This window comes from Pristiophorus japonicus, chromosome 6 (assembly GCF_044704955.1).
Source record: "Pristiophorus japonicus isolate sPriJap1 chromosome 6, sPriJap1.hap1, whole genome shotgun sequence".
NCBI classification, from domain to species: domain Eukaryota; kingdom Metazoa; phylum Chordata; class Chondrichthyes; family Pristiophoridae; genus Pristiophorus; species Pristiophorus japonicus.
This window is the reverse complement of record NC_091982.1, coordinates 257,342,116-257,367,519: the sequence shown is the minus strand read 5'-3', so window position 1 is coordinate 257,367,519 and position 25,404 is coordinate 257,342,116. Positions and strand designations below refer to the sequence as shown.

General features: G+C 41.6%; 1 protein-coding gene and 1 pseudogene across 6 annotated transcripts in view; both read left to right on the top strand.

Annotated features, from left to right (window-relative positions):
* The window catches only part of rhbdd1 (rhomboid domain containing 1), an 87,796-nt gene extending 79,289 nt beyond the window's left edge, over window positions 1–8,507 (top strand). For 5 of the 6 annotated variants that reach the window (XM_070883891.1, XM_070883892.1, XM_070883893.1 and 2 more), the window contains one exon: window positions 8,290–8,507. In XM_070883891.1, coding sequence (XP_070739992.1) covers window positions 8,290–8,390 — 101 coding nt within the window. In that variant the 3' untranslated portion in view covers window positions 8,391–8,507. Of the gene's footprint in view, window positions 1–2,037; window positions 2,217–8,289 lie in introns of those variants that run through there. The other variant, XM_070883894.1, reaches the window with a different exon arrangement.
* A 15,695-nt stretch (window positions 8,508–24,202) lies between these two features.
* On the top strand, window positions 24,203–24,441 carry LOC139266431 (U2 spliceosomal RNA; annotated as a pseudogene).
* The last annotated feature ends 963 nt before the right edge of the window (window positions 24,442–25,404 follow it).

Genomic DNA, 25,404 nt, shown 5'->3' with positions numbered 1-25,404 from the left:
TGCAAAGGGATATAGACCGGTTAAGTTAGTGGGCAATAAGATGGTAGATGGAGTGCAATGTGGAAAAAAGTGACATTATCCACTTTGGTAATAAGAATAGAAAAGCAGAATATTTTTTAAACAGTGAGAAAATATTAAATATTAGTTTGCAGAAGGATTTGGATGACCTTGTAAATGAATCACAGAAAGTTAACATATAGGTACAGCAAGCAATTAGGAAAGCAAATGGAATGTTAATCTTCATTGCAAGGGGGTTGGAGTATAAGAGCAAGGAAGTCTTGCTGCTATTATATACGGGTTTGGTGAGACCACACCTCGAGTACTGTGTACAGTTTTGGTCTCCTTACCAAAGGAAGCATATGCTTGCATTAGTGGGGATGCAATGAAGGTTGACTAGATTGATTCCTGGAATGAGAGGGTTATCCTATGAATAGAGATTGAAAAGAATGTCCCTATATTCTCTGGAGTTTAGAAAAAATGAGAGGTGATCTAATTGAAATATATAAAATTCTTAGAGGCGTTGACAGGGTAGATGCTGAGAGGCTATTTGCTCTGGCTGGAGAGTCTAGAACTATGGGTCATAGTCTCAGGATAGGTGGTTGGCCATTTAGGAGTGAGATGATGAGAAATTTCTTTACTCAAGAGGGTTGTGAATCTTTGGAATCCTCCACCCCAGAGGACTGTGGATGCTTATTCGTTGCGATCAATACATTTTTGGCTACTAAAGGAATTGAGGGGTGTTGGGGATAGGGTGGGAAAGTGGAGTTCATAGAATCATAAAAATTTACAGCACAGAAGGAGACCATTTTGGCCCATCGTGTCCAGACTAATCCCACTTTCCAGTTCTCGGTCCGTAGCCCTGTAGGTTATGGCACTTTACGTGCACATCCAAGTATCTTTTAAATGTGGTGAGGGTTCCTGCCTCTACCAGCCTTTCAGCAGTGAGTTCCAGACTCCCACCACCCTCTGGGTGAAAAAATTTCCCCTCATATCTCCTCTAAACTTCCCCCCAATTACTTTAAATATATGCACCCTGGTTGTTGACCCCTCTGCCAAGGGAAACAGGTCCTTCCTATCCACTCTATCCAGGCCCCTCATCATTTTATACACCTCAATCAGGTCTCCCCTAAGCCTCCTCTGTTCCAAAGAAACAGACCCAGCATCTCCAATCTTTCCTCATAGCCAAAATTCTCCAGTCCAGGCAACATTCTTGTAAATCTCCAGCTGCGGCCTAACCAGTGTTTTATACAGTTCAATCAAGCATAACCTCCTTGCTCTTGTATTCCATGCCTCAACTAATAAGGTCAAGTTGAGATGGAAGATCAGCCATGATCTTATTGAATGGCAGAGTAAGCTCAAAGGGCTGTATGGCCTACTCCTGTTCCTATTTCTTATGTTACACTGAATGGATTATGCTCCATTGGGCAGTAGTTTGTACGGTGGTGCAATGGGTGGGAATGCAGTGTGTTATGATTGGACCATTGTACTTGATAATCATAGCTGTAGGTTGAACATCAGTATAATAGGCTGTACAATAAACTGTAGAGGGCTGGGCTAAAAGGAATTGGGCAGTATCTTATTTGGAGGGCGCTGCTCTGGATAGTGCTGGATTGTACATTTGCAGTATTAGCTGCTACTATAGTTAGAAGTGTTGAGAAGACAGCCAGATAAATTTCTGATTCAGGAAGCAATATAGGGAGTGGGATTTAGGTTTGCGGTGGGTAAAAGATTAGAATAGATTGGGTCCTGAAACGGGGCCAGGTTCAGGGAACGAGCTGGACTGGATTCTTGATGGATGCTCATATGCCACATGATTTACACTGTAACAATATGATTTATTTTCCTGCCTGTTAAACGACACGATATTATGTATACAACACATACTTGTGCTTTCACATGAAGTGCATCCTATGGTTTTTTTTTCGTGTAATGTATACAATTAAAAATCAAACATTGGGTTCTCCTGAGATACTGTAAAGATGAACATAATTTTAGTGTGACCAATGTTTGGTAACAGTAATCTTTTTGTCTTGGCAGAGAGGAATATATTCCCATTAATTAAGAAGCTAGAAAACATCTGGATCTAATCACTGCGCACACAAAACACAGGGCCTCCACTGGAGACTCAGCAATGCTGCTCTTCACTCACTCGCAATGCCTCAGGAATTCCATCTCCATTCAGATGAAATCCAGATTATTCTAACCTAGGAATGTGTACTAGTACAGGGATGTTAACTCTTCCATTACAGATTAGCTCTGTTGCAATGCTCACTTAACCTAAGAGTATGTTGATGTCCAGCCCAAGGAGTGTGTTAATACAGGCCCCCTTTTCTTTGCGGTAGGGGAATTGAATTAATTAGGAAGTGTTAAGTTGCAGGTTCATGCCTATGGTTCCCTTTTGTGAAGTGTTCCCAACCTGAGCAGTACTTTTTTAGGGAAGAAGGAATGGAGGCCAGGCACTTTCCCATCGTGGAGGAAGGATGCCCAGGGGAGGGCCATCTTCATCTGCCCTCGTTACTGTCTGGGTTACAGTAGAAGCCGGAGAACAGATCACCTGCCCACTAACTGATCTCCTCATTGTAATCCAAGGAATGAAAGACTTGGATTTATATAGGGTTTTTCACGACCACCAGATGTCTCAAAGCGCTTTACAGCCAATGTAGTACTTTTGGAGTATCGTCACTGTTGTAATGTGGGAAACACGGCAGCCAATTTGTGCACAGCAAGCTCCCACAAACAGCAATGTGCAAATGATCAGCTCATCTGTTTTGTTTTGTGATGTTGATTGAGGGATAAATATTTTCCAGGACACCGGGTATAACTCCCCTGATCTTCTTTGAAATAGTGCCATGGGATCTTTCACATCCACTTGAGAGAGAGCAGACAGGGCCTCGGTTTAACGTCTCATCCGAAAGATGGCACCTCTGACAGTAAGGAGTGTTAGCCTAGATTTATGTTCTCACATTCCTGGAGTGGACTTGAACCCACAGCCTTCTGACTCAGAGGCGAGTGTGCTATCCACTGAGCCACATAAGAAAATGCACTATTTGCACAAGTCCGTCCAATGATTATTATCTTTTTTAGTTTTACTTTTATATTTCTGTTTACAAAAAAGATTTTCTCAAGATTTGTTTTGAGTTGTAAATGCTGATTACCATAGAATTGTCTGTTATGAAATCCATTGACGTGAAGGAGCTGAATTAATTTACAGAAGTGATCTGATTAATGAAACGCCCTAGGATCAGTGACTGTTTCTGTACTGGGAGGGCTGATTAATCGAATGTGGGGGTGGGGGATTCAGTCTCTGGCAAGAGTGGGTGTATATATTTGGTCCGGGGGAGAACCAGAGTAACGTCGTTTGTCCGAATGGTTTGGATGGGCTGGTCTGGCGGGGAGCTGGGGACGGGGGAGTGGGGGAAATTGAATTTCTGGTGGGAGTATGTGTCTGTCTGCCTGGTGGCTTCTGACCCATCCAGGAGAGAGGGATCTAATTTCTAGGGAGATGAAAGGGATCATCGCCTGACCCTTGTTTTATCAATTTAAATGTTTCAACTCCAAATGGTAAAAGCTGAATTCATAGTCCATCATTTCAGCCTGTTGAATTGCAGCTTAGGTGAGCAGATCATTTGAATGTTTTTAATGTTAGTTGACATTCAGATCTCTGTTGCTAAGTTACTCTATGCTAGATGTCCACATGCTCAAGTCATGTGGCAGTCGGCCTCCAAATTTTAACCACTTTAGCAGTCATGTGTTTGCTACAGGCTGTCTCATTTATTGTCGTATTGCTGTGTAACTGGGCAAGTCGAAATAGTGGCAGGTATGTGGGAGAGGGAGAGAAGTCATTGATTTTGGGTTTCTTAGTCGAGGCTCTCCTCCCTTCTCCTTGGTGCCGTCTGCCGCTGGAAGCAGGTGGTTGGCATTTGGGTCTGTGCAAGCGTCTGCAGTTTTCAGCTGTAAACCAGAAATCAAGTTGCTTGTTAGCAGGTGTCCAGGAACCAATTAACTCGCGGGGGGAGAGACGAGAGTGCTTCTCTGTATAAACTTTGGCTCAGGGTAGGGGAAGAAATCACAATCGGTTTAGGGTCACCATGACCCTGACTGAATGCAATCTTCTATGGGAGTGTGAGTATAATTGGAGCTGCAATCAAATTGATTTGTGTAAAGGAAGAAAAGCAAGAGGCCTTAACAAAATTCAAGGGTAACCTAATAAAACAGCCAGACAGATTGGACATGTATATGTGTATTTGTGTGTAGTTTGTAGCTTCACGGCCTGTGAAGTTGCATTAATGTTGCTCAAACCAATACAGAACATCTTGATTCGCTCATAGGAGATTTATTGTTAAAATGTGTTGAGAGAGAAGGTAATTTTCACACGTATTTTCATTTTGTATAAACTTTTTGTCCTGAGTCTGAACCCTGGTGCCAGGGGTCTGCTTCATGAGGAAGGACTGGAGGTGGGTTTTTCAACCCGGAGTGACCTTGTAGTGGCATATGAAATAGTTAAGGGAATGGAAAAGAAATCTGGAATGCTACTTCAAATTAAACTGATCGTAGGACAAGAGGACGTGGGTTCAATCTAGTAAAAGGTACAAAAAGACTGGCATCAGGAAGTTCTTCACACGCAAAAAATAACCACTTGCAATGGACTGCAGGATCGAGCAGTGAAGTCAGAAATCCTGGAATCATTTAAGAAACGGTTAGATGTAGTAGTGGGCTATTAGAGGGTCTTTCTATATAGATATATTAAAATGGGCTGAATGGCCTTCCTGATCCAAAAATATTTTGTAATCTCCTTTTCATTCAGTGGGGAGTGCTCTACTTATACTGGAGGTCCTCAGGAAGGACATACTTGCCTTAGAGGCAGTGCAACGAAGGTTCACTTGATTGATTCCTGGGATGAGAGGGTTGTTCAATGAGGAGAGATTGAGTAGAAGGGACCTATATTGTCGGGAGTTTAGAAGAATGAGCGGTAATCTCATTGAAGCTTGACAGGGAAGATGCTGAGAGACTGTTTCCCTTGGCTGGAGAGCCTAGAACTCGGGGGCATAGTCTCAGGATAAGGGGTCAGCCATTTAGGACTGAAAAGAGAAGACATTTCTTCACTGAGGGTTGTGATTTTTTGGAATTCTCTACCCTAGAGGGCTGTGGATGCTCAGTCATTGAATGTATTCAAGGCTGAGAACTGTAGACTTTTAGGCTCTAAGGGAATCAAGGGATATGGGGATCGGGCGGGAAAGGAGTTGAGGTCGAAGGTCAGCCATGATCTTATTGAATGGTGTAGCAGGCTCGAGAGGCTGTATGGCTTACGCCTGCTCCTATTTCTTATGTTCTTGAGTCACATTTCATATTAAATTGTCTGCAATGAAAACTTATGTGTTGCAGTATGCAGTAACTTACTGGAATTGCAGATGTAGAATTGGTGTCAGCATATAGCGGACTTGTATCTCTCTGGTCCGTTCCACCCACCATTGATTTAACTGTGTGCTAATTGCACCCAGTATAAGTGGAGCAGCTCCATGAATCTACTCTGGTACATCCATAGATGAATTCCTAATTAATGTAATCAGGGCAGCCGAACAGATTCACCCTCAGAATTTTCCATATAATGAACCCAGATTATAGCAGAGGGGTTTCTATACATTTCTCTGCAGTTTTTTGGGGTGGGGGGAGAAGAGGTTGCAGTTGTATTGGATTTTCAAGCTGAAATTAATTCTGGTTTGTATGTTCTAGAGTGGTTGGTGGAAACTTGGCACAAAGTTTAGCACACTGCTGTGCTTCATCTAGCATTTGTAAGTTACCCTTGGTTTGGAGAATTAGCATTTTTAACCAGTTATGATTTGTGTAATGTAAGTATGTAGCATTTTGTTCAATGTTATCGATGACAACAACTTGCATTTATATAGCGCCTTTAACCTAGTAAAAATATCCCAAGGTGCTTCATAGGAGTGTTATCAAACAAAATTGGACACCGGAATAGTTTTCATAGAAGTTTCCTCATTGCTGTCAAACTAAAGCTGCTGGCCAGTGAAGAAGCAAATTTCCCAATTGCTACCCATTTAGTAGTGAAAGTGTTAGTGTAAGAATTATATCTTCAGAAATGCAATTGTTGGAAATCTTGGCCACCTTTTTGAATCACTTTAATATTGTGATTTTCAGCTTTCTGTGCATGGAGGAAATCGATGTGCTGTTAGGGATCCCTCTGCATTTGCGCGTTACCAGGAGCACATTTTATTAATGGAATTCTTGACCAGTGCTTGTAAATCAACAAGTAAAAATATCTGATAACAGATGGATAGGAATCAGATGATTTTGGGGATCTCCTGTGGAGTCCTTGCAGTCCGATACCTCAGTCTGAAAACCTATCCCTTCATATGCAGGAAAACAATAGCCGTAGACGTCCAACAAGCTGAGATTTTCATCTGCTGATAAAATGTGAAATACAAAATGAAAGGTGTAATATTTGAGGTATAACATGCTGGAAGTAAATTTATCAATTGGAAGTGATAGGAATTGACTAATTATTTGTGCAGTATTTATGTAGTCATAGTGAATTGGATTGTTTTTACTGAAACATTTAGTAATGTTCCAAGTATAGTAAATAAATAAATCATGTGTTGGATCATATTCATTGCATGCACTCTATTTTTAATTGGATGCTTACTTGGCTTCTGCAAGCTCTGAACTTATTGGAGAAGCAGACCCGTGACTCTTGTCCTTCACTGTTTCTAACAGCCTGTCCCATTGGCCACAAACCTCAGCACATGTGAAAGACCAGTGTTGTCCAATGCATTATCCACTAGTCACATGTGGCTTATTGGAAATCCAGATGTGGCTAATTGCATTTCTGTTCAGTAAATAAAACATAAGTCAAACAGTCATTGGACATGAGAGTGTGATACTTGTTTGTACATTGTAGGCATGTGTACTTTATCAATCAATGCACAAAAAGGTGGTAAGACGAAAAGCAACATGTGTGTGTTTTTTGTGCGAGTACATTACTTCCAAGGTTACTGAATTCTGGTAGATGTTAAGTAAATATACACATGAAATACATTTACCTGTATTGTGTGATGTATGCAAGGTGTTTTCTACTAAAATGAGTGGATGTGGCTAAAACTGTATCACTGTAGCCTCACCTGTGGCTCGAGAGTGACTTCTATTAGGAAACACTGTGATCGATATCGCTTTTAAGCACAACTTTTGAGGTGAAGTCTTTTATTTAGTTGAATTGTGCCCTTTAATGTGCTTAAATAACAAGGATAGATCTAGACATAGGTGATTTGGAACAATATTGTTTAATTCCTGTTGAGATTGTGGCAATGGTATCCGTGGATTGCAACCAGGAGGTGGGTTGGCAGTTTAAATATTATGAGGCCTGAAGCCACTACTTTAACCTGCAGGTGGCCAGGGATCCTGGGTCTGGGGTTCCCAGTGGCTGCAATGGGATCGCACCACCCTCCCCTCCTCCATGATTGCAACTTGACCCCGAGGTCGGGGATCTCCACAGCCCGAACATCCGGATTTATGCCATCTCCCGGTGCGGGTGGGACCCGGGAAAATCCATTCCTGATGATCCATATGGCCACTTTCTATGCTTTCAATTCCATTTAGTTCTTTGATGGTGGCAGAAGTTTAAGTGGACCAAATTCATTTTTTGACCCTATACTTGTGTCCCAATAGATTTTAAGCAATCTGAAATAGCCTCCGTGGCTTTTTGTATATATTACATCTGCCTCTATCGTGTCCCCTTCAGTTCTCTCCACTATGTTGTTCAATTTCCTGCTTTCTATAGAAGATTGATCTTGTGTTCATCCAGCAGAGCCGTTAACTGGTGCTGTGCTGATTGCCTCTTCCACTTACCACTCAGTTGAAGGATTGTCTGCTTCTCAGTCAAATGGAAAACATTTTTTTTCTTTATTCTTGTAGGGGAAGTTGAGCAATGAGAGCAGTGAATATTAAACTTCAAACTTTTCCTTAACTAACACACAACATTTCTCATTTCAGAATTCCCATGTTCTGTGTCGTCTCAATAATTAAGGGCTAGGTGCATGCTTAATATTTTATATCCCCAAAATGTTGTCACTTTTGAAAATATACTTTGAGCACTTTAAGCAAGCACAATAATCGTCTGCCTGCCCTTTAGTCGGACACCAGTAGGAAGCTACTGCACATGGTAGATAGCCCCTTCACTCTAGGAGCCTTGAAGTAAATATTCTATGTTTCAAGCCTGAATCAATCATCATCCAAGACAAGCAGCTCACTTTCATCTTGTGATAATTATGTTTTCAGGGGCCCATAGTAATGGCAGAAGACCATACACCTTTGGGAGACCAGGACAACTGAGTGCAGAGGAAATGAGGCAGCAAAGACTGAATCGATTTGCCAGATGATCATTAATTCTCATTCCTTGCCATCCACTTCTGTTCTGCCCTTATTGGTTGCATATTGTTACTGTTTGCACTGTTCTTGCACCTTTCATATAAAAACTGTTTGCTTTTTGGAATCGAGGACACAGGAATCTGTTTTATTTTTTATTATATGCTCTTGATTTAAACATCGCAAACTACCTTTAGTCGTTAAAATTTCTTCAAAACTTCTAGCAGTGATGTTGAGACTGGTGGAATATTGACAAGAAGAGTCCAGTTAAAATTGCAGTCTTAACTAACCTGTCCACTCGATGAAGCATGGCTATGTCATACTGGTTTCCATACCACAATAAAGCATGTTTACCGCTGCATCATGAATGCGTTCAACACTTGAAATGAACTGCCAAGCTGGCTGGTGGAGGTGAAAACCCTGGTTGCAGTTAGGTGCTGCAATGGGAGGGGGAAACTGTAGGGTGCTTCTGGATGGATGAACTAAGATGGACCAAATGGTCTTCCTCATCTATAATTATCTTGTCACTGGTATGGCATTTGAAGGTATCGCAGGCTGGAATGCCAGAGGCAATCCTGCACTATCGTAGGGAAGCCACACTCCAAGGGAGTGAGGGAGAGAGTTAGGGCGACAATACTGATTCTCTGAAGCACAGCTCCCCACTTTCAGCACGTGATCATGGAATCATCTCCGATGTATCCACCCAGCCTGGAGATTGATGAAAGCTTGCATTTGTATAGAACTCTGACCAATTCTCAGAAATGTCTCCAAGACTTTCACCTAGTGAATTACTTAAGTGTAATTGTGTAGTCCAATGCTGATTTACTTAACGAGATCGCAGAGAAAATGGATTTAAAAGGCAAAAATAATCTTTCAGTGTGGAAACAATAATAAACATTTATTCTTCTTTTGCTTGTTTTATCTGTCTTTATTTGGGATACAAAGCTGTTGTTGCAGCTTTGGATGCACTTTGATCGATACAGGCATCAATTTGTAAGAAGAATGCAACATTTATATTTTGACAATTTTAATAGCTATTCTAGAATAGGATACAGGAAATAGAATCACACCATCTACTAAAAAGCAAGTCCAAAAAAACTAACAATTAAATACAAATCGTTAAACACGAGTATATAGTTAGATGATTCATTGTGAAAACTCTATCGACAGCAGTTAGTGCTGTTTAAGGTGAGCCATGTAACTCAACAATTCATTCATTCTATCACATTTGGTAAGTGAATTACGAAAGGAATAATTTTTCTTTGCCTTGAATAGGTGAATGATGGGACAAACTGCAGAACATAAAGATATGTCATTTTGATTATGATGGGGGGGGGGGGGTGGGTGAGGAGAGTTACACTGCAGACTAAAACATTGGTCAGCAATCATTTATCTTTTAGAGTAACTTAGTGCTATTAAAGTAATGGAAGAGAGAGAGAAGCTGTATATGGATGATCATTGCTGTTAACTGGACAAATGAAAAACTGAACCTAGTGAGTCAGTTGTACAAATGAGTGTCACTATTTCACAATGATCCATCACTGTTTTGAGACTTTGTCAATGCAAACACACAAGTCCTTCATCAAAAATGTAATCATGCATTTCACATCAGATGGTTATAATTGAAGGACAGGTTGAGTGAGTTGAATAGAATGGTGTATGATTTGCTATATTGTGTTTGAAAATAACTTAGTAAAAAAATTGTTTTCAAAATAGATGCAAATTACTCCTTGTATGATGACATCTGATTAGCTCCATACATTATATCCAAACAACACAACAAACTTAGCTCTGCATTCTTTATGATTTTCCCTACTGCTACTCCTTATCCAAGTCTGACATTTGGTTTGAAAATATAAATCATAACAAGCTTTAGATCTGGCTACAATCACTGGAAACCAATTGATTTTTATTTTTCAAAGCAACCTTTCATGTGTGTAGGAAAAGTTCTCTAATTATCGTTTTAATGTTACATGATTTGCGCTTTGTGACTCCTAGCTTTTTGATTATTACACTTGCATTCAATAAAGACTATGTGTACTCATTGATGCAACTTGCAAATGTAGGTCAGGGAAAAGAACAGTTTGAATGAAACCGATCCAAGTTCAACTAGAGCTGGAACGGAACAGTCAGAGGGTTTCCTCCTCTGACCGCATCTGAGCAGCAAAATTATAGAGGCAATGCCAAGTTTCCTGATTTAGAAAAGTCTTTCTTTTCAATTTGAGATAATTGGATCACAGAGCCTTAAAGTGAGTTTGTAATATAACCAACATTTTATAATCAGTTGGCTTTTGTATTTGGAGAGAAAAAGATAAAATAATGTTACTCTTCCTGGAGCCATGATGTCTGCACCTCCTTGTAAAATTGCTTTCAAAGTGGTAGTTTAAATTTTTTCCTTTGTAAATAAAGGAGGCTTTGCTTTAGGTATATGACAGCAAACATCCTTTATTATGTATGTTAACACCATAGGTGCTGTATGGATTCTGGGGTTTATAACTTATGAGGTTAGTGGCAGAGGCTCACTAGTCATGGTTTATGAATACCACATGTGACCATTTTGCAACTGCTGCGCATGCTTGACCTCTCCTGATGAGCGTGCTTCCTGACACAATGGCTTACTTCCTGCTACTGTCTCCTTTCCAAACTGTTTCTCTCCTGCATATGTTTGGCCCTCTTAACATCCGCTCTGTTCATCCCTCTTGGCACTTTTTCCTAACCTGACGCTTTCCATTCCACTTATTTGACAGGGCTCCCTGCTGTGAAAAGAGGCACGTATAGTTGCAGAGCGACCTCCCAATAGCACTGAACTCCAATGGACTACTACTAAAAGAATTGCAGCCTAGGTCATGGGGGAGTGAGCCAACTATGTAGCTCTCCCACATTTATCTTTCTAATGTGCAGCTAGTCTTTCGTAAATCAGCTGCAGGCTTAGCATTCTGTATGCATGTAGACTGGCCGTGACGTTTTTCCCAGTGCACATCCATTATGGTATCACTACAAAGACGATCATAATGAAGTCAAACCTGTACATGACATCGCCACCATTGCAGTGTGTTGCCACTGGAGCAGCATATTTACTGCCTCCAGGAAGATTGGCAGCTATCTGAAACAAGTTTAAAAAATAAGCCTTCCTTGTGACCAGACTTGAAAATAAACCAGCTAGATTTTTAGACCAACATAGAAACATAGAAAATAGGTGCAGGAACAGGCCATTCAGCCCTTCTAGCCTGCACCGCCATTCAATGAGTTCATGGCTGAACATGAAACTTCAGTACCCCTTTCTGCTTTCTCGCCATACCCCTTGATCCCCCGAGTAGTAAGGACTTCATCTAACTCCCTTTTGAATATATTTAGTGAATTGGCCTCAACTACTTTCTGTGGTAGAGAATTCCACAGGTTCACCACTCTCTGGGTGAAGAAGTTTCTCCTCATCTCGGTCCTAAATGGCTTACCCCTTATCCTTAGACTGTGACCCCTGGTTCTGGACTTCCCCAACATTGGGAACATTCTTCCTGCATCTAACCTGTCTAAACCCGTCAGAATTTTAAACGTTTCTATGAGGTCCCCTCTCATTCTTCTGAACTCCAGTGAATACAAGCACAGTTGATCCAGTCTTTCTTGATAGGTCAGTCCCACCATCCCGGGAATCAGTCTGGTGAACCTTCGCTGCACTCCCTCAATAGCAAGAACATCCTTCCTCAAGTTAGGAGACCAAAACTGTACACAATACTCCAGGTGTGGCCTCACCAAGGCCCTGTACAACTGTAGCAACACCTCCCTGCCCCTGTACTCAAATCCCCTCGCTATGAAGGCCAACATGCCATTTGCTTTCTTAACCGCCTGCTGTACCTGCATGCCAACCTTCAATGACTGATGTACCATGACACCCAGGTCTCGTTGCACCTTCCCTTTTCCTAATCTGTCACCATTCAGATAATAGTCTGTCTCTCTGTTTTTACCACCAAAGTGGATAACCTCACATTTATCCACATTATACTTCATCTGCCATTCATTTGCCCATTCACCTAACCTATCCAAGAAGGTTTAAAGTATCAAACCTCTGGGCACCATTTTTTTTTCAAATATCTATCTATTTCCCTTTTAAAAGTGTAACCGTTTGTGCTTCCATCACAGTTTCCAGTGGGGCATGCAATATCCCAAGAACTTTCTGCGGGGGAAAAAAATTTCTTTTAACTTCTCATGCTTTTGGCGATGATCTTCAATTTATGCCCTCTAGTTACCAAGTCACCAATCAATGGAAATATATTTTTTCTCTAAAATCCATCAGAATTTTGAACACCTCTGTGAGATGTGCTCATAACTTTCTCCTGGTGAAAAGAGCCCCAGTTTCTGTGGACACTCCTGATAACTAAAGCCTTTCATCCCTGATGGTATCATATTAAATCTCCTCTGTACCCTCTCCATGGATTTGATATCCTTCCTAAAGTAGAGCATCCAAAATTGGACAGAATGGGAGTAAAATTCAAGTATAGCAGAGGTTCAAATGGAGTAATGGATACATTCCAGCCAGTTTTCCTTTCCATTGAAGGGATTGAAGTTGTCGTGAAGGTTGGAGAAATGTAGTATTGACAAAGATAGATATTTAATCAGATGGAAAAGCATCATAGATTATTTGTTTCCAAATCTCCCTCGTGGCCAGCAATGATTTTTGGGCAGTGAAACCCCCTTCAAGACATCTATAGTTCTCTGTGAACATTTGACGGGCCGCATGGGCCTCTGTGTAACAACGTTCTTGTGTTTTTGGCAATTCTAGTAGTGTCATGATCCACAGCAGTAAAGGGACGGAAACCTGGTGAAAACGGGTCCTGCCCTACGTTGTGACTCTGTTCCACAATAACTATGCTGCTATCTCGCTACACTTAGCAAGTGAATTCTGAGCCTAGGTGTCTGCTTATAAAATAACCTGAAATGATTACTTCAAATGGCCTTGCAAAAACCCCTCTCCATAGCATTTAACTCTCGCCTTAAAGCACTGCAATCACCAACCATGATTAGCACCTCCAATATGCCGTTTAATCTATGACTCTCAATCCCAATATGCTTTTTTCATCTTTGGCCATTAACAGTCTTGGGTAAATTAGACAGCTGTCTGCTCTATTCTAGGATATAGTTGTGACGGATCAGACTTGCTTTAAATCATGAGTCAGTTTGAATATTTCTTTATGGGATCTTGTAGCTGTGTCAGCATCATAGCTGCTTTGATTGGTTGAAAGTAGCCTGTCTATAATACACCTGTTCTGTCTCACATGCAATAGCTACTTCAAAACAAGATGTTTTCATCCAACTTTATTTTGCAGCAGTTGGTTAACTAATCACATTAAACAGCCTTTGAGTTTAGCTAATGCAAAAGACAACCAGAACCATTAACTCTAATAGTCTGTCCCAACAGGAGGGGTCCTGGCTACCAGATGCTCGGCTCTGTGTTGTCTTGAGATGGGTGAATAGACTGGTGCCCAAGCAGCCAATTTGATACCTGTAGGGAAAAAAATTTAATGAATGGGTCCCTCACTTGTAGTGATGACTGTCTTACATTTGGTATAGATTGGACTGAAAACTTGAGATCATCCAAAACTCTCCTGCCTGTGACCTGACACACACCAAGTCCTGTTCACCCATGTGCTCACTGACCTACACTGGCTCCCAATTAAGCAACACCTCGATTTTAAAATTCTCATTCTTGTTTTCAAATTCCTCCATGGCCTCACTCCTCCCTATCTCTATAATCTCCTCTAGCCCCACAACCCTCCGAGATCTCTGCGGTCCTCTAATTCTGGCCTTTTGAGTATCCCTAATTTTAATCGCTCCAACATTCGTGACTGCTTTCAGCTGCCAAGGCCCTAAGTTCTGGAATTCCCTCCCTGAATTTCTCTATCTATCTTTCTTCCTTTAAGATGCTCCTTAAAACCTACCTCATTGACTAAGCCTTTGAATAGGCTTTTCCACACAGACGTTTGTTCTTAGTTACAAGAACTTTTAAAGGTTCAAAATGTTTATTACTTTAAAACAGGATTAACTTACAGGTGAGAAATCAATATTTTACTGTAATATAATGTAATCTGCTTCTGTTTAATTTTACTTAAATTGATTCATAGTTTATAGCCTGAGATTCATGATCTGTCAGAATATTATTGAAATGTCAGTTGAAGATAACAAGATTGATGTGTATATATTGACAGTAAACATGTTGATTGTTCACTTGGGGCATGCTCTCTCCCAGATTACTTTGTGCCTTGGGTGCTGTTTGCCCCTGGAAGTGGTCCATTACACTCGGCACGAGAAAAAATATCGGGTGAATGTCCAAATCATACCAATTGGTATTCCAGACCACCGAAAATAAATAGCTTTTCCCTACCATGTCACGGAAAGTTTTATCTATTCCTGCATTCTCACTGATTCCTAAACTGATAGTGAAATGCAATATTCCTAGAGCTAGAATTTCCCCAGCCTAATGCACGTTTTAATTTGATTATTCCACGTTAAAAGTGCTTTTTTGTCCTTAAAATGAACTGGTCAAAATTCACCAAATCTTAAGAGTGGCGTTTTGAAAATATCGACAAAGCGGATCGCCAATGTACAACGCAAAAATAAAAAATCACGAAACAAACCACACCGCCTAAGTTTGGCCATTCGACGAACCCGTTTGGGGATGAAAAGAAAACGCACGAGAAAAGCAGGCTTTGCAGCCTCCAACGTTAGTAAGTAGGAAAACCTGCAAAAAAGGTAAGTTAAAGTTTTTAATTCTTTTGCAGCAATTACTTAGTTAAGGGTCTTGTAAATGTGTTTTGATTTTTTTTTTTGTTTTTTGCAATTTTTTTTATGTGTTTTTTCTCCCGTCCCAGGACCTGTATTTTTCACATTGATAGGCCTCGGGCTAAAGTTGGCGAGATCGCGGTTTTTAACACAAATCGTCGTGGAATGCCGTTTTTTAAGAACAGACATATTTTGTGGCCAAATTTATCCCCTTAAAAATGGCAACATTTTTATTCTTATTTATTCACTATTTTGTCGTTATTTATTAAGGCTGGGGAATTTCTAGCCCCTAGTCCCTTATTGACAAGGAAAAAAGCCAGCCTCTTTCTATTTGTGGATGATCTATTTAGAAAAGACATAAGGGGCCGATTTTCCTGTGCCTTGTGCCTGGAGATCGTAGGAAAAGGTGGGATGGAGACCTGAAGACTGTCTGCTTTCAAACAAAAGCACCACCATGCATTTATATAGCGCCTTTAACATAGTAAAACGTCCCAAGGCACTTCACAGGAGCGCTATCAAACAAAATTTGACATCGAGTCATATAGGAGATAGTAGGATAGATGAGCAAAAGCTTGGTCAAAAAGGTAGGTTTTAAGGAAAGTCTTTAAGGAGGAGAGAGACTTGGAGAGGTTTAGTGAGGGAATTAGTGCCTAAGCAGCTGAATGCATAGCTGCCAATGGTGCAGTGATTAAAATTTGGGATGCGCAAGGGTTCAGAATTGGAGGAGCGCAAGATCATGGAGAGGTTGAAGGGCTGGCGGAGGCTCCAGAGATAGGGAAGGGTGAGGCCAAGGAGGCCTTGAAAACAAGGATGAGAATTTTAAAATTGAGGCGTTGCCAGATTGGGTGCAAATTGTAGATCAGTGAGCACAGGGATGATGGATGAATGGGACTTGGTGCGAGTTAGGATTTGAGCAGCAGTGTTTTGGATGAGTTCAAGTTTATGGAGGGCAGCCAGTCAAGCAGTCTGACGAATCAAAGATAGTGGAGGGAAGAGAGAGATGGTGGTGAGGTAAAGTGAGGTGGTGATGTCACCGTACATGTGAAAACTGACGTGTTTTCAGACAATTTTGCCAAGGGGCAGCATGTGGATGAGAAATAGGAGGAAGCTAAGGAAAAATCCTTGGGGTCACCGTAGAAACATAGAAATTTACAGTGCAGAAGAAGGTCATTTCGGACCATCGTGCCCGTGTCTGCCAATAAAGAGCCACACTTCCCTTGGTCAACAGCCCTGAAAGTTACATATAAACTTATGAACAATGGCAGACTGGTAAAGAGCATCTGGTCCCACCAGTCCGCCCCACACAACTGCGATACCCCAAGTATCGCAACACTTTACACTCCACCCCACCCGGAGCCATGCGATCTCCTGGGAGAAGCAAAAAACCAGATAAAATCCAGGCCAATAGGGGGAAAAAATCTGGGAAAATTCCTCTCCGACTGACCCAGGTGATCAAAACTAGTCCCGGAGATCTCTCTGGCCGCATTAGAATCCCTAAAGCACTTACCATTGTATCTGCGCCAACAAGAGGTTATCCAGTCTAATCCTACTTACCAGCTCTAGGTCCATAACCCTGCAGGTCACGGCACTTCAAGTGCCCATCCAAGCACCTTTTAAATTTGGTGAGGATTTCTGTCTCCACCACATTTCCAGGCAGTGAGTTCCAGACCCCCACAACCCTCTGTGTGAAGAAGCTTCCCCTCTAAACCTTCCACCAACCACCTTAAAGCTATGCCCCCTCGTAATTGACCCCTCCACCAAGGGAAATAGGCCCTTGCTACACACTTTATCCAGGCCCCTCAAAATTTTTTATACACATCAATGAGGTCGCCCCTCAGCCCCCTCTGATCCAAGGAGAACAAACCCAGCCTATCTAATCTGACCTCATAGCTAAGATTCTCCACTCCAGGCAGCATCCTTGTAAATCTCCTCTGCACCCTCTCCAGTGCAATCACGTCCTTCCTATAATGAGGTGACCAGAACTGCACACAGTATTCCAGCTGTGGCCTAACCAGTGTATTATACAATTTAAGCATAACCTCCCTGCTCTCTTGTATTTTATGTCTCGGCCAATAGAGGCAAGCATTCCGTATGCCGCCTTAACCACCTATCCTACTTTCAGGGATCTGTGGACAAGCACTCCAAGGCCCCTTTGTTCATCTACACTTCTAAGTGGCCTAACGTTTAATGTGTAAACCCTTTCCTTATTAGCCCTCCCCAAGTGCATTACCTCACATTTCTCTGAGTTAAATTCCATGTGCCACTGTTCTGCCCACCTGACCAATAGATTGATATCCTCCTGCAGTCCATGACTTTCCTCTTCATTATCAACCACAAAGCCAATTTTTGTGTCATCTGCAAACTTCTTAATCATACCCCCTATATTCAAATCTAGATAATTGTGTATACCACAAAAAGCAAGGGACCCTGTACTGAGCCCTGCGGAACCTCACTGGAAACATCCTTCCAGTCACAAAAACATCCATCAACCATTACTCTTTGCTTCCTACCTCTAAGCCAATTTTGGATCCAACTTGCCACTTTGCCCTGGATCTCATGGGCTTTTACCTTCATGACCATTCTGCCATGTGGGACCTTATCAAAAGCTTTGCTAGAGTCCATATACACTACATCGTATGCATTACCCTCATCGACCCTCCTAGTTACCACCTCCGAAAAATTCAATCAGGTTAGTCAAACACGATCTTCCCTTAACAAATCCATGCTGACTGTCCATGATTAATCCTTGCCTTTCTAAATGCAGGTTTATCCTGTCCTCCTGGATTTTTTCCAATAATTTTCCCACCACTGAGGTTAGGCTGACAGGCCTGTAATTACTTGGCCTATCCCTTTCTCCCTTCTTAAACAAGTGTAGTACATTAGCAGTCCTCCGGCACCATGCCTGAATCCAAAGAGGACTGGAAAATTATGGTCAAGGCCTCTGTTATTTCCTCTTTTTTGCTTCACTCAACAGCCTGGGATGCATTTAATTCGGGCCTGGGGACTTATCCACTTTCATAGCTGCTAAACCCCTTAATACCTCCTCTCTCTGTTTATTTCATTCAGAATTTCACACTCTTCCTCGATAGCAGTAGCTGCATTGCCCATTTCCTTTGTGAAAACAGATGCAAAGTATTCATTTAGAACCATACCAACATCTTCCACCTACACACAAAGATTACCCTCATGGTTTCTAATAGACCCTACCCTTTCTTTAGTTATCCTCTTGCTCTTAATATATTTATAGAACATCTTTGGATTTTCCTTAATTTTACTTGCCAAGAATTTTTCATGCTCTCTCTTAGCATTCCTAATATCCTTTTTAATTTCACCTCTGACCTTTCTATATTAATCCAGAGATTCTACAGTATTTAGCCGTGGTGTATGACATAAGCTTCCCTTTTTTCTTTATCCTCCCCTGTAAGTCCCTAGACATCCAGGGGGCTCTAGAAGTGTTATTACCATCCTTTTTCATGCTTGGCATGATCCCTCCAGATCTCCTTCCTGCATCCCACTGTTCCGACACTGATTTACTCTCAAATAGCAGTTTCCAGTCCATTGTGGCCAAATCACTTCTCAACTTAGCAAAGTTAGCTCTTCCCCAATTTGGGACTTTTATTCCTGGTCTATTCTTGTCCTTAACCACAACTACCTTGAATCTGACTGAATTATGGTCACTGGCACCCAAGTGCTCTCGCATTGATACCCCTTCCACCTACCCAGCTTCATTCCCCAAAACTAAATCCAGAACCACCCCCTCCTGTGTTGGGCTTGTTACATACTGACTAAAAAAGTTCTCTTGAATGTGTTTTAGGAATTCCGCACCCTCTATACCCTTCACACTACATTTGTCCCAATCAATATTAAGATAGTTGAAATTCCCTACTATTACTGCCCTATGGTTTTTGGACTTCACAGCAATTTGCCTAATATTTGCTCTTCTATCTCCCTCCCACTGTTTGGAGGTCTGTAATACATGCCCAGCAGTGTGATCGCCCCTTTTTTATTTTTCAGTTTGACCCAAATGGCCTCATTTGATGATCCCTCTAACATATCATCTCTCCTCACAGCTGTAATAGATTCTTTAATCAATACTTCAACCCCCCCCCCCCCCCATCTTGTCTAAAAATCCTGTAACCAGGAATGTTGAGCTGCCAAACCTGCCCCTCTTCAAGCCATGTCTCTGTAATGGCTATAATGTGATACCCCCAAGTGTCTACCTGTGCTCTCAGTTCATCCGCCTTATTCGCTATACTTGCATTGAAGTATATACCATTTAGCACAGAAGACTTCCTTGATTACTACTTACTCACCCTTGTTTCCTCTGTCTTACAGATTCACTTTCTACATTCTTGCTTTCTAATTTCAGCTTTACGTCCTTCCCTATTTAATTTGTTCTCGGGTTCCCTTCTCCCTGCCAAGCTAGTTTAAACTCTCCCCAACAGCACTAGCAAAACTCTCCGCGAGGATATTGGTCCTGGCGCTGTTGAGGTGCAACCCATCTGGTTTGTACAAGTCCCATCTCCCTCAGAAGCGGTCCCAATGCCTCAGGAATTTAAAGCCATCCCTCCTGCACTATCTCTCCAGCCACGCCTTCATTCTCTCTATCCTTCTATTCTTGTACTCATTAGCACATGGCACCGGTAGTAACCTGGAGATTACTACCTTTTGAGGTCCTACCCTTTAATTTTTCTCCTAGCTCTCTTAATTCTGCCTGCAGGACCTCCAGAGCTAACATTGCCCCTGGATTCCCAAGACTTCCCCAAGGTGGTGCAGAGTTCCTACATTAATTGTAAGCTATGGACAGACAAATAAATGAGGCAGGAGGGGACATTCCTGAGCTTTCCATTTCTTTTTTTCTCGAGGTGTGGCTGGTGGCCCTGAGAATGTCTGCAGGCCTCCGAGAAATGGAGATTTCCACTCTCCAGGTGCAGGCTCAATGCAAATGATCTGAACTTGCAAATTCAGGTGGGTTCAAATCAGGTCAAACTGGCCCCAGAATTGAGTACTGGCAGGTACTGCTCAATTTGAGAGGGAGGGGTTATTATTCAACAATAATACTGGATAGCTATATTCACCAAAAGCGAGAGAGTTTCAAAGACAGAGGCCCGGATTTTATGGGGCCTATGACCACGGATGCGGCTGTAAGTGCCCCACAAACTCCAGGTTTCCGCATGTGCGAGAACCCAGAACTTGCGATCTGGCAAGTTTCAGCTCGACAGATCCACCGCATCCCTGGGAAATGGACATTTGCTGGTGGAGAGTTGGGCTATTTTCCTAACTACTGCCTAGCAAATGCCTGTGAAATTCTTACACCTGTTAGGTGTAAGAGTTTAAAATAATATAAAAATATATATATATAAAAAAAAAAATTAAAATTAGTTATAGGTTATTTTTAGCCCCTTTAAAATGTTTAAATTTGTCTTCACAAAATTACATTTTTTGTTAAATTTTTAATTTAATTGTATTTTAATTAATTTTGAAGAAGTAATGATTTATTTTTGTGTAATTGTGTTTTTAGGGGATTTTTTCTCATTATGGGGATTGCGTACGTAAATGGAATCCCTATAAGCATAATGCGGATCCCCCTTTTTGATTGGTTGGCCTGAACCACGTGATCCCAGGGGCGCTTGCAAACCACCTGCGCCCCTCTGATACATGGGCCTTTACACATGAGTACATGTGGAGACCCAGGAGCATGATTCTATGCACCTCCGGAATGGTCAGCTAGGTTCACACTTTTCTTGCAGTTCGGAGGCATTCGCCTGGGGAAAGCCTCCAACCACAAATTCAGGCCCACTTATGCAAGTTAAGTACAAATCCAGCCTTAATTGAAGTGTATTGCCTTTGTGTAGAGTGTAACCATGGAACGATACAAGCTCACATACTCTCTGGTTGAGCCTATCATTATTTTTGTTCTCCAGCTGCTAGCTTGGAAGAGAAAAGGTATCGTTGGCTCGAAGTTTTAGCTCACTCATTTGGAACTGTTTGCCTTGGATTTTGAGCAAATCTATCTAATTTGGCATTAGGTTTGAGCAGCTTTTTGTCCACATTTAAAAAATCCTGCCTAAATGAGGCTAAATTCCATTTCAATTAATTCAAAAGGTTATGCTAACAGCCTTGTACCATGTACCTCAGGACTGAAAAGGAGCTTAGATTCCACCCGTTCTCTAGCTACCAAGGGAGCTTTGTTATTAGGTAGGAATCTGTCACATCAGTTTTTTTTTTAATACGTAACAGAAGCAATATGCTGGACATTCATGTTTAACTCGTGCTATATTAATTGCTTGGTTGGCAGGATGTTTTTAAAAATAGCCATAAGGGGAGATCTCTTGACAAGTCAACTCTGCACAAGCATTAGTAATGATCCACTCCAGCTTCAGGAAAATGGGGTCAAAGCTATTTGTAAAGCAGTACTTTGAAGTACAGTCAATTTTAAATTCAAAGTCACTTAATTCAAATTATGTTAATTTTAAGCTTAAAGAACAATTCAGAATGTGACAAATGAATTTACATTGGGTCACTAAGAGAACAGCAGGAAAGGGGAGCTAACAGAGGAAGTGAGGAACGGAAAGAGCGGAAGATCAGCAAGCAAAAAGGAGTAGGGTGCAAGAGAGCAGAAGAATGAACGGATGAAGAGAAGAGAATGGAAAATAAGAGTAGTGAGGGCAGTCCTTAAAGCATATCTAGCAGACCCAAAACCCAGTCCAGGAAATCCCTTTGTGTTGTGTATGGAGTTCCTCTTTAGTCAGAAGGGTAAGGATAGCTGATATTTTATCAATGATATTTAGCGATTGGTAAAAAATTAAATAATTGGTAAAACTGTGGCTGAAACTACTTCAGGCTAAATGGTGCACCAACTGTGCAGCGTTGAAATTCATATTCAGACAGGTAATGGTTAACCACTTGGAAACGGCAATTGTAAATCGTACTATTGCTGAACAAATGCATTGTGTGTGGTGCCAAGCCACTTTGCCACCATATTGAGTGGGTTTCCCTTGGCATTATGTGCCATTTGGCAGGTTATTGAATGAAAGCCTTTTAGATTGATGCCCATATTGTCATGTTCCAAAGAGGCCTGAATAGCCACATTTGTACAGTAAATTGCGTCGAGTAAATGAGGCGTTCAAGTCTGTAGAAATTGGTTTTAATTCTGTTGTGACTCTTGGCATCTGCAGGGAATTTTATGAACTACAAAGCTTTTACATAAAATTCACCAGTAACAGCTGCCACTCATCTAATGGCATCTTGATAAGCCAAGTGTATCGCCCATATAGAATCTTATAAGGCCTCGGTGGAGGGAAATAACTATTGTTTAAATTGCACTCTACCTGAGGAGCCAGTCTTTTCTGAATTTGACAAAAACTACTTGAACATAAACCTAAAGAAATAAATCTTATGAAGGAATGAAAAAAAATCACTTTGGGACACGTAACAAGCTGGTCCGCGGGCTATGAAAGAGCAACTGTACAGCAAAGTTTGACGCTAAATGACACAAAGGAACATGAATGGATTTAAGATGGAGGCACAGCAAACTACTGTTGCTCAGAAGTTGGTGAATTACTTTGATTTGCAGTTCACCAGAGTTGGGAAGTCACTCATCCAGACTAGTTAGCTGCACAGTGCTTTGCAGCCTTTTGGAAAAGGCCAGTGCTACACACTTGTTCTCCTGTAGGCAAAGCCCAAGGTCTGTCTGTGCTCGCCAAATCATTGAGCAATATATGTCAAAATATAGTGCAGCATGGAAAACTTAGAATCATGACACTGATCCTTATGTTTAGTGTCATCAAAATGAATCTGGCGATTAGAAAGTTGCCATGAATAATGTACAAAGCCCAAAACACAAGGATTTCAGAGTCACCCTTTGATGAGGGTGATCTCATTAAATAATCAGAAGGACATCACTTTTTGTGACATCTTATCAAGTTGCTCCAGCTTGATGGGAACTGGGTGGGCAGTTAAAATTGCCCATGCCATGCATCCATCGATGTTACACGCTGATCCTGCAGGTTCTAATTTTAAACTGCTCTTCTGAACAGGTGAGATGAAAACTCGGTGACATAATTGGCGCGATTTTAACTGGAGGCCTTCGTGTAGAGGCCCAGGACCGCAAGTCTCCAAACCTCCCGGACCACCAGGTAAGTTCGTAGATATTTTTCAGGTCGGAGGTACATGTCCGCAGGAAGCCTCCAACTGCAATTTCTGCACCGATATTTTAACAATTAGTTAAAAAATTAAATCATTGGGAAAACTATGGCTGAAATTACTTCAATCTAAATGATTTCAAATATACTTGAATCTAAACCTGCGTGGAGGAGTTTGAAATATGCATAGAGTAGAGGGAAACTACTACCGTCAGTGCGATAGTTTTTCCCTTTGCATAAACAACTTCCAGTTTGTAAACAGATATAGCCACCTGTATGGGTCCAGATCATAACTTGTTTGAGTCTAGATTATTTGGGACCCTTCCCTATAACACAGTACAACTCATGAGGTCAGAATCTGGAAATCAGTTTCAAAGTTCCAGTTCTGATAAAAGGTCATCGACTTGAAACATTTAACGATGTTTCTCACTCCACAGATGCTGACTGACCTGTTAGCATTTCCAGTATTTTGTTTCTTTTTTTTTCAAAATTCTAGTCCCATTTATGCATAATTTTTTCTTCGACTCCTTCCCCTACAATTTGCAAAAGGGACTTCTTCTCATCTGATCACATTGATGCGCCTAGGTTTGGTGGTGGAAGGTAGGACAGTGAACCACCACAAGGTGATTGGTGAACATCATACAGACAATGCCTTGCACTTGGTCTCAGATCATGAACTTAATGTATACTGTCCTATCCATGAAATAAAGCTACTCTGAGCTCCTACACGACAAGTGAGCCCAAGGTGGGCAGAGGAAACGTTTCAAGGACACCCTCAAAGCCCCCTTGATAAAATGCAACATCCCCACCGACACCTGAGAGTCCCTGGCCAAAGACTGGCCTAGGTGGAGGAGGTGCATCTGGGAGGGCGCTGATCACCTCGCGTCTTGTCGCCGAGAACATGCAGAAAACAGGCTTCTCGGCCTTTTGGCTAAGATCATGCGTAACTGACCTGACAGGGGAGTAACCACCATAACCCCAAGGTGGTTCTCCCTGGATCAGGAAGGTATATGCTTGCTTTTTTGGAAATAGGAGGTGGGTGGGGTGGCTTGACCCATCCACCTCCACGGAGGTGTGTGGGGGACCTGACCCATCCACCTCCATGGCACGAACCTGGTATTGCAGTACTTCCAGGAACGGTGCAGTGGCTCTAGGCCTTTTGGCTAAGAGCATTGGCGCAGAGTGATCCTTGAATGGGCCCAAGGTGACCTCTGGCGTTTGTGATTTGACAAAGAATTGGAACGATTGGCTACGAATTTCAAAAAAAAAAAAAAATGCAGAAAACAGGCGCAGGCAGCGGAAGGAGCATGCGCCCCACTCTTTCCTTCAACGACTGTCTGTGCCATCTGTGACAGAGACTGTGGTTCCCATATTGGACTGTTCAGTCACCTAAGAGTGGAAGCAAGTCTTCCTCGATTTTGAGGGACTGCCTATAATGATGATAAATAAAGTGCCAAAAATCAAAACAGAAAATGCTGGAATTGCACAACAGATCAGGTGTGAGCCTTCCTCAGAACTGAAATAAAGTTCCAGGAGGATCCTAGAGTTATTTTATTTTCCTGTATGGAAAAAGCACCACATTCAGAAATAATGAAATTGCTAACAGTAGATACAATAGTTACACCTATTGGTTTACCTTGTTATCTTCTCAATGTCACTTTTGCAAAGGAATAAATGCTTTGAAAAGGCCCTTGTTTGGTCATGCTTGCTTACACCTCCTTGGAGAACCCAGGTTGTTCTGTTTTATGTACAGTGCAATGTCCAATGTTTTAATCAACTACAATGTTCTAATGGATTACTACTGGGATGCATTGATATTCTCATTCTATCTCTTTCTCTATTTCCCTTTCACAAAAGAAAAAAAGACTTGGATGTATACAGCACCTTTCATGACCACCGGACGTCTCAAAATGATTTACAGCCAATGAAGTACTTTTGGAATGTAGTCACTGTTGTAATGTAGGAAACATAGCAGCCAATTTGCGCACAAGTAAACTCCCACAAACAACAATGTGATAATAACCAGATAATCTGTTTTTTGTTATGTTGATTGAGGGATACATATTGGCCAGGACACTGGGGACTAACTCCCCTGCTCTTCTTCGAAATAGTG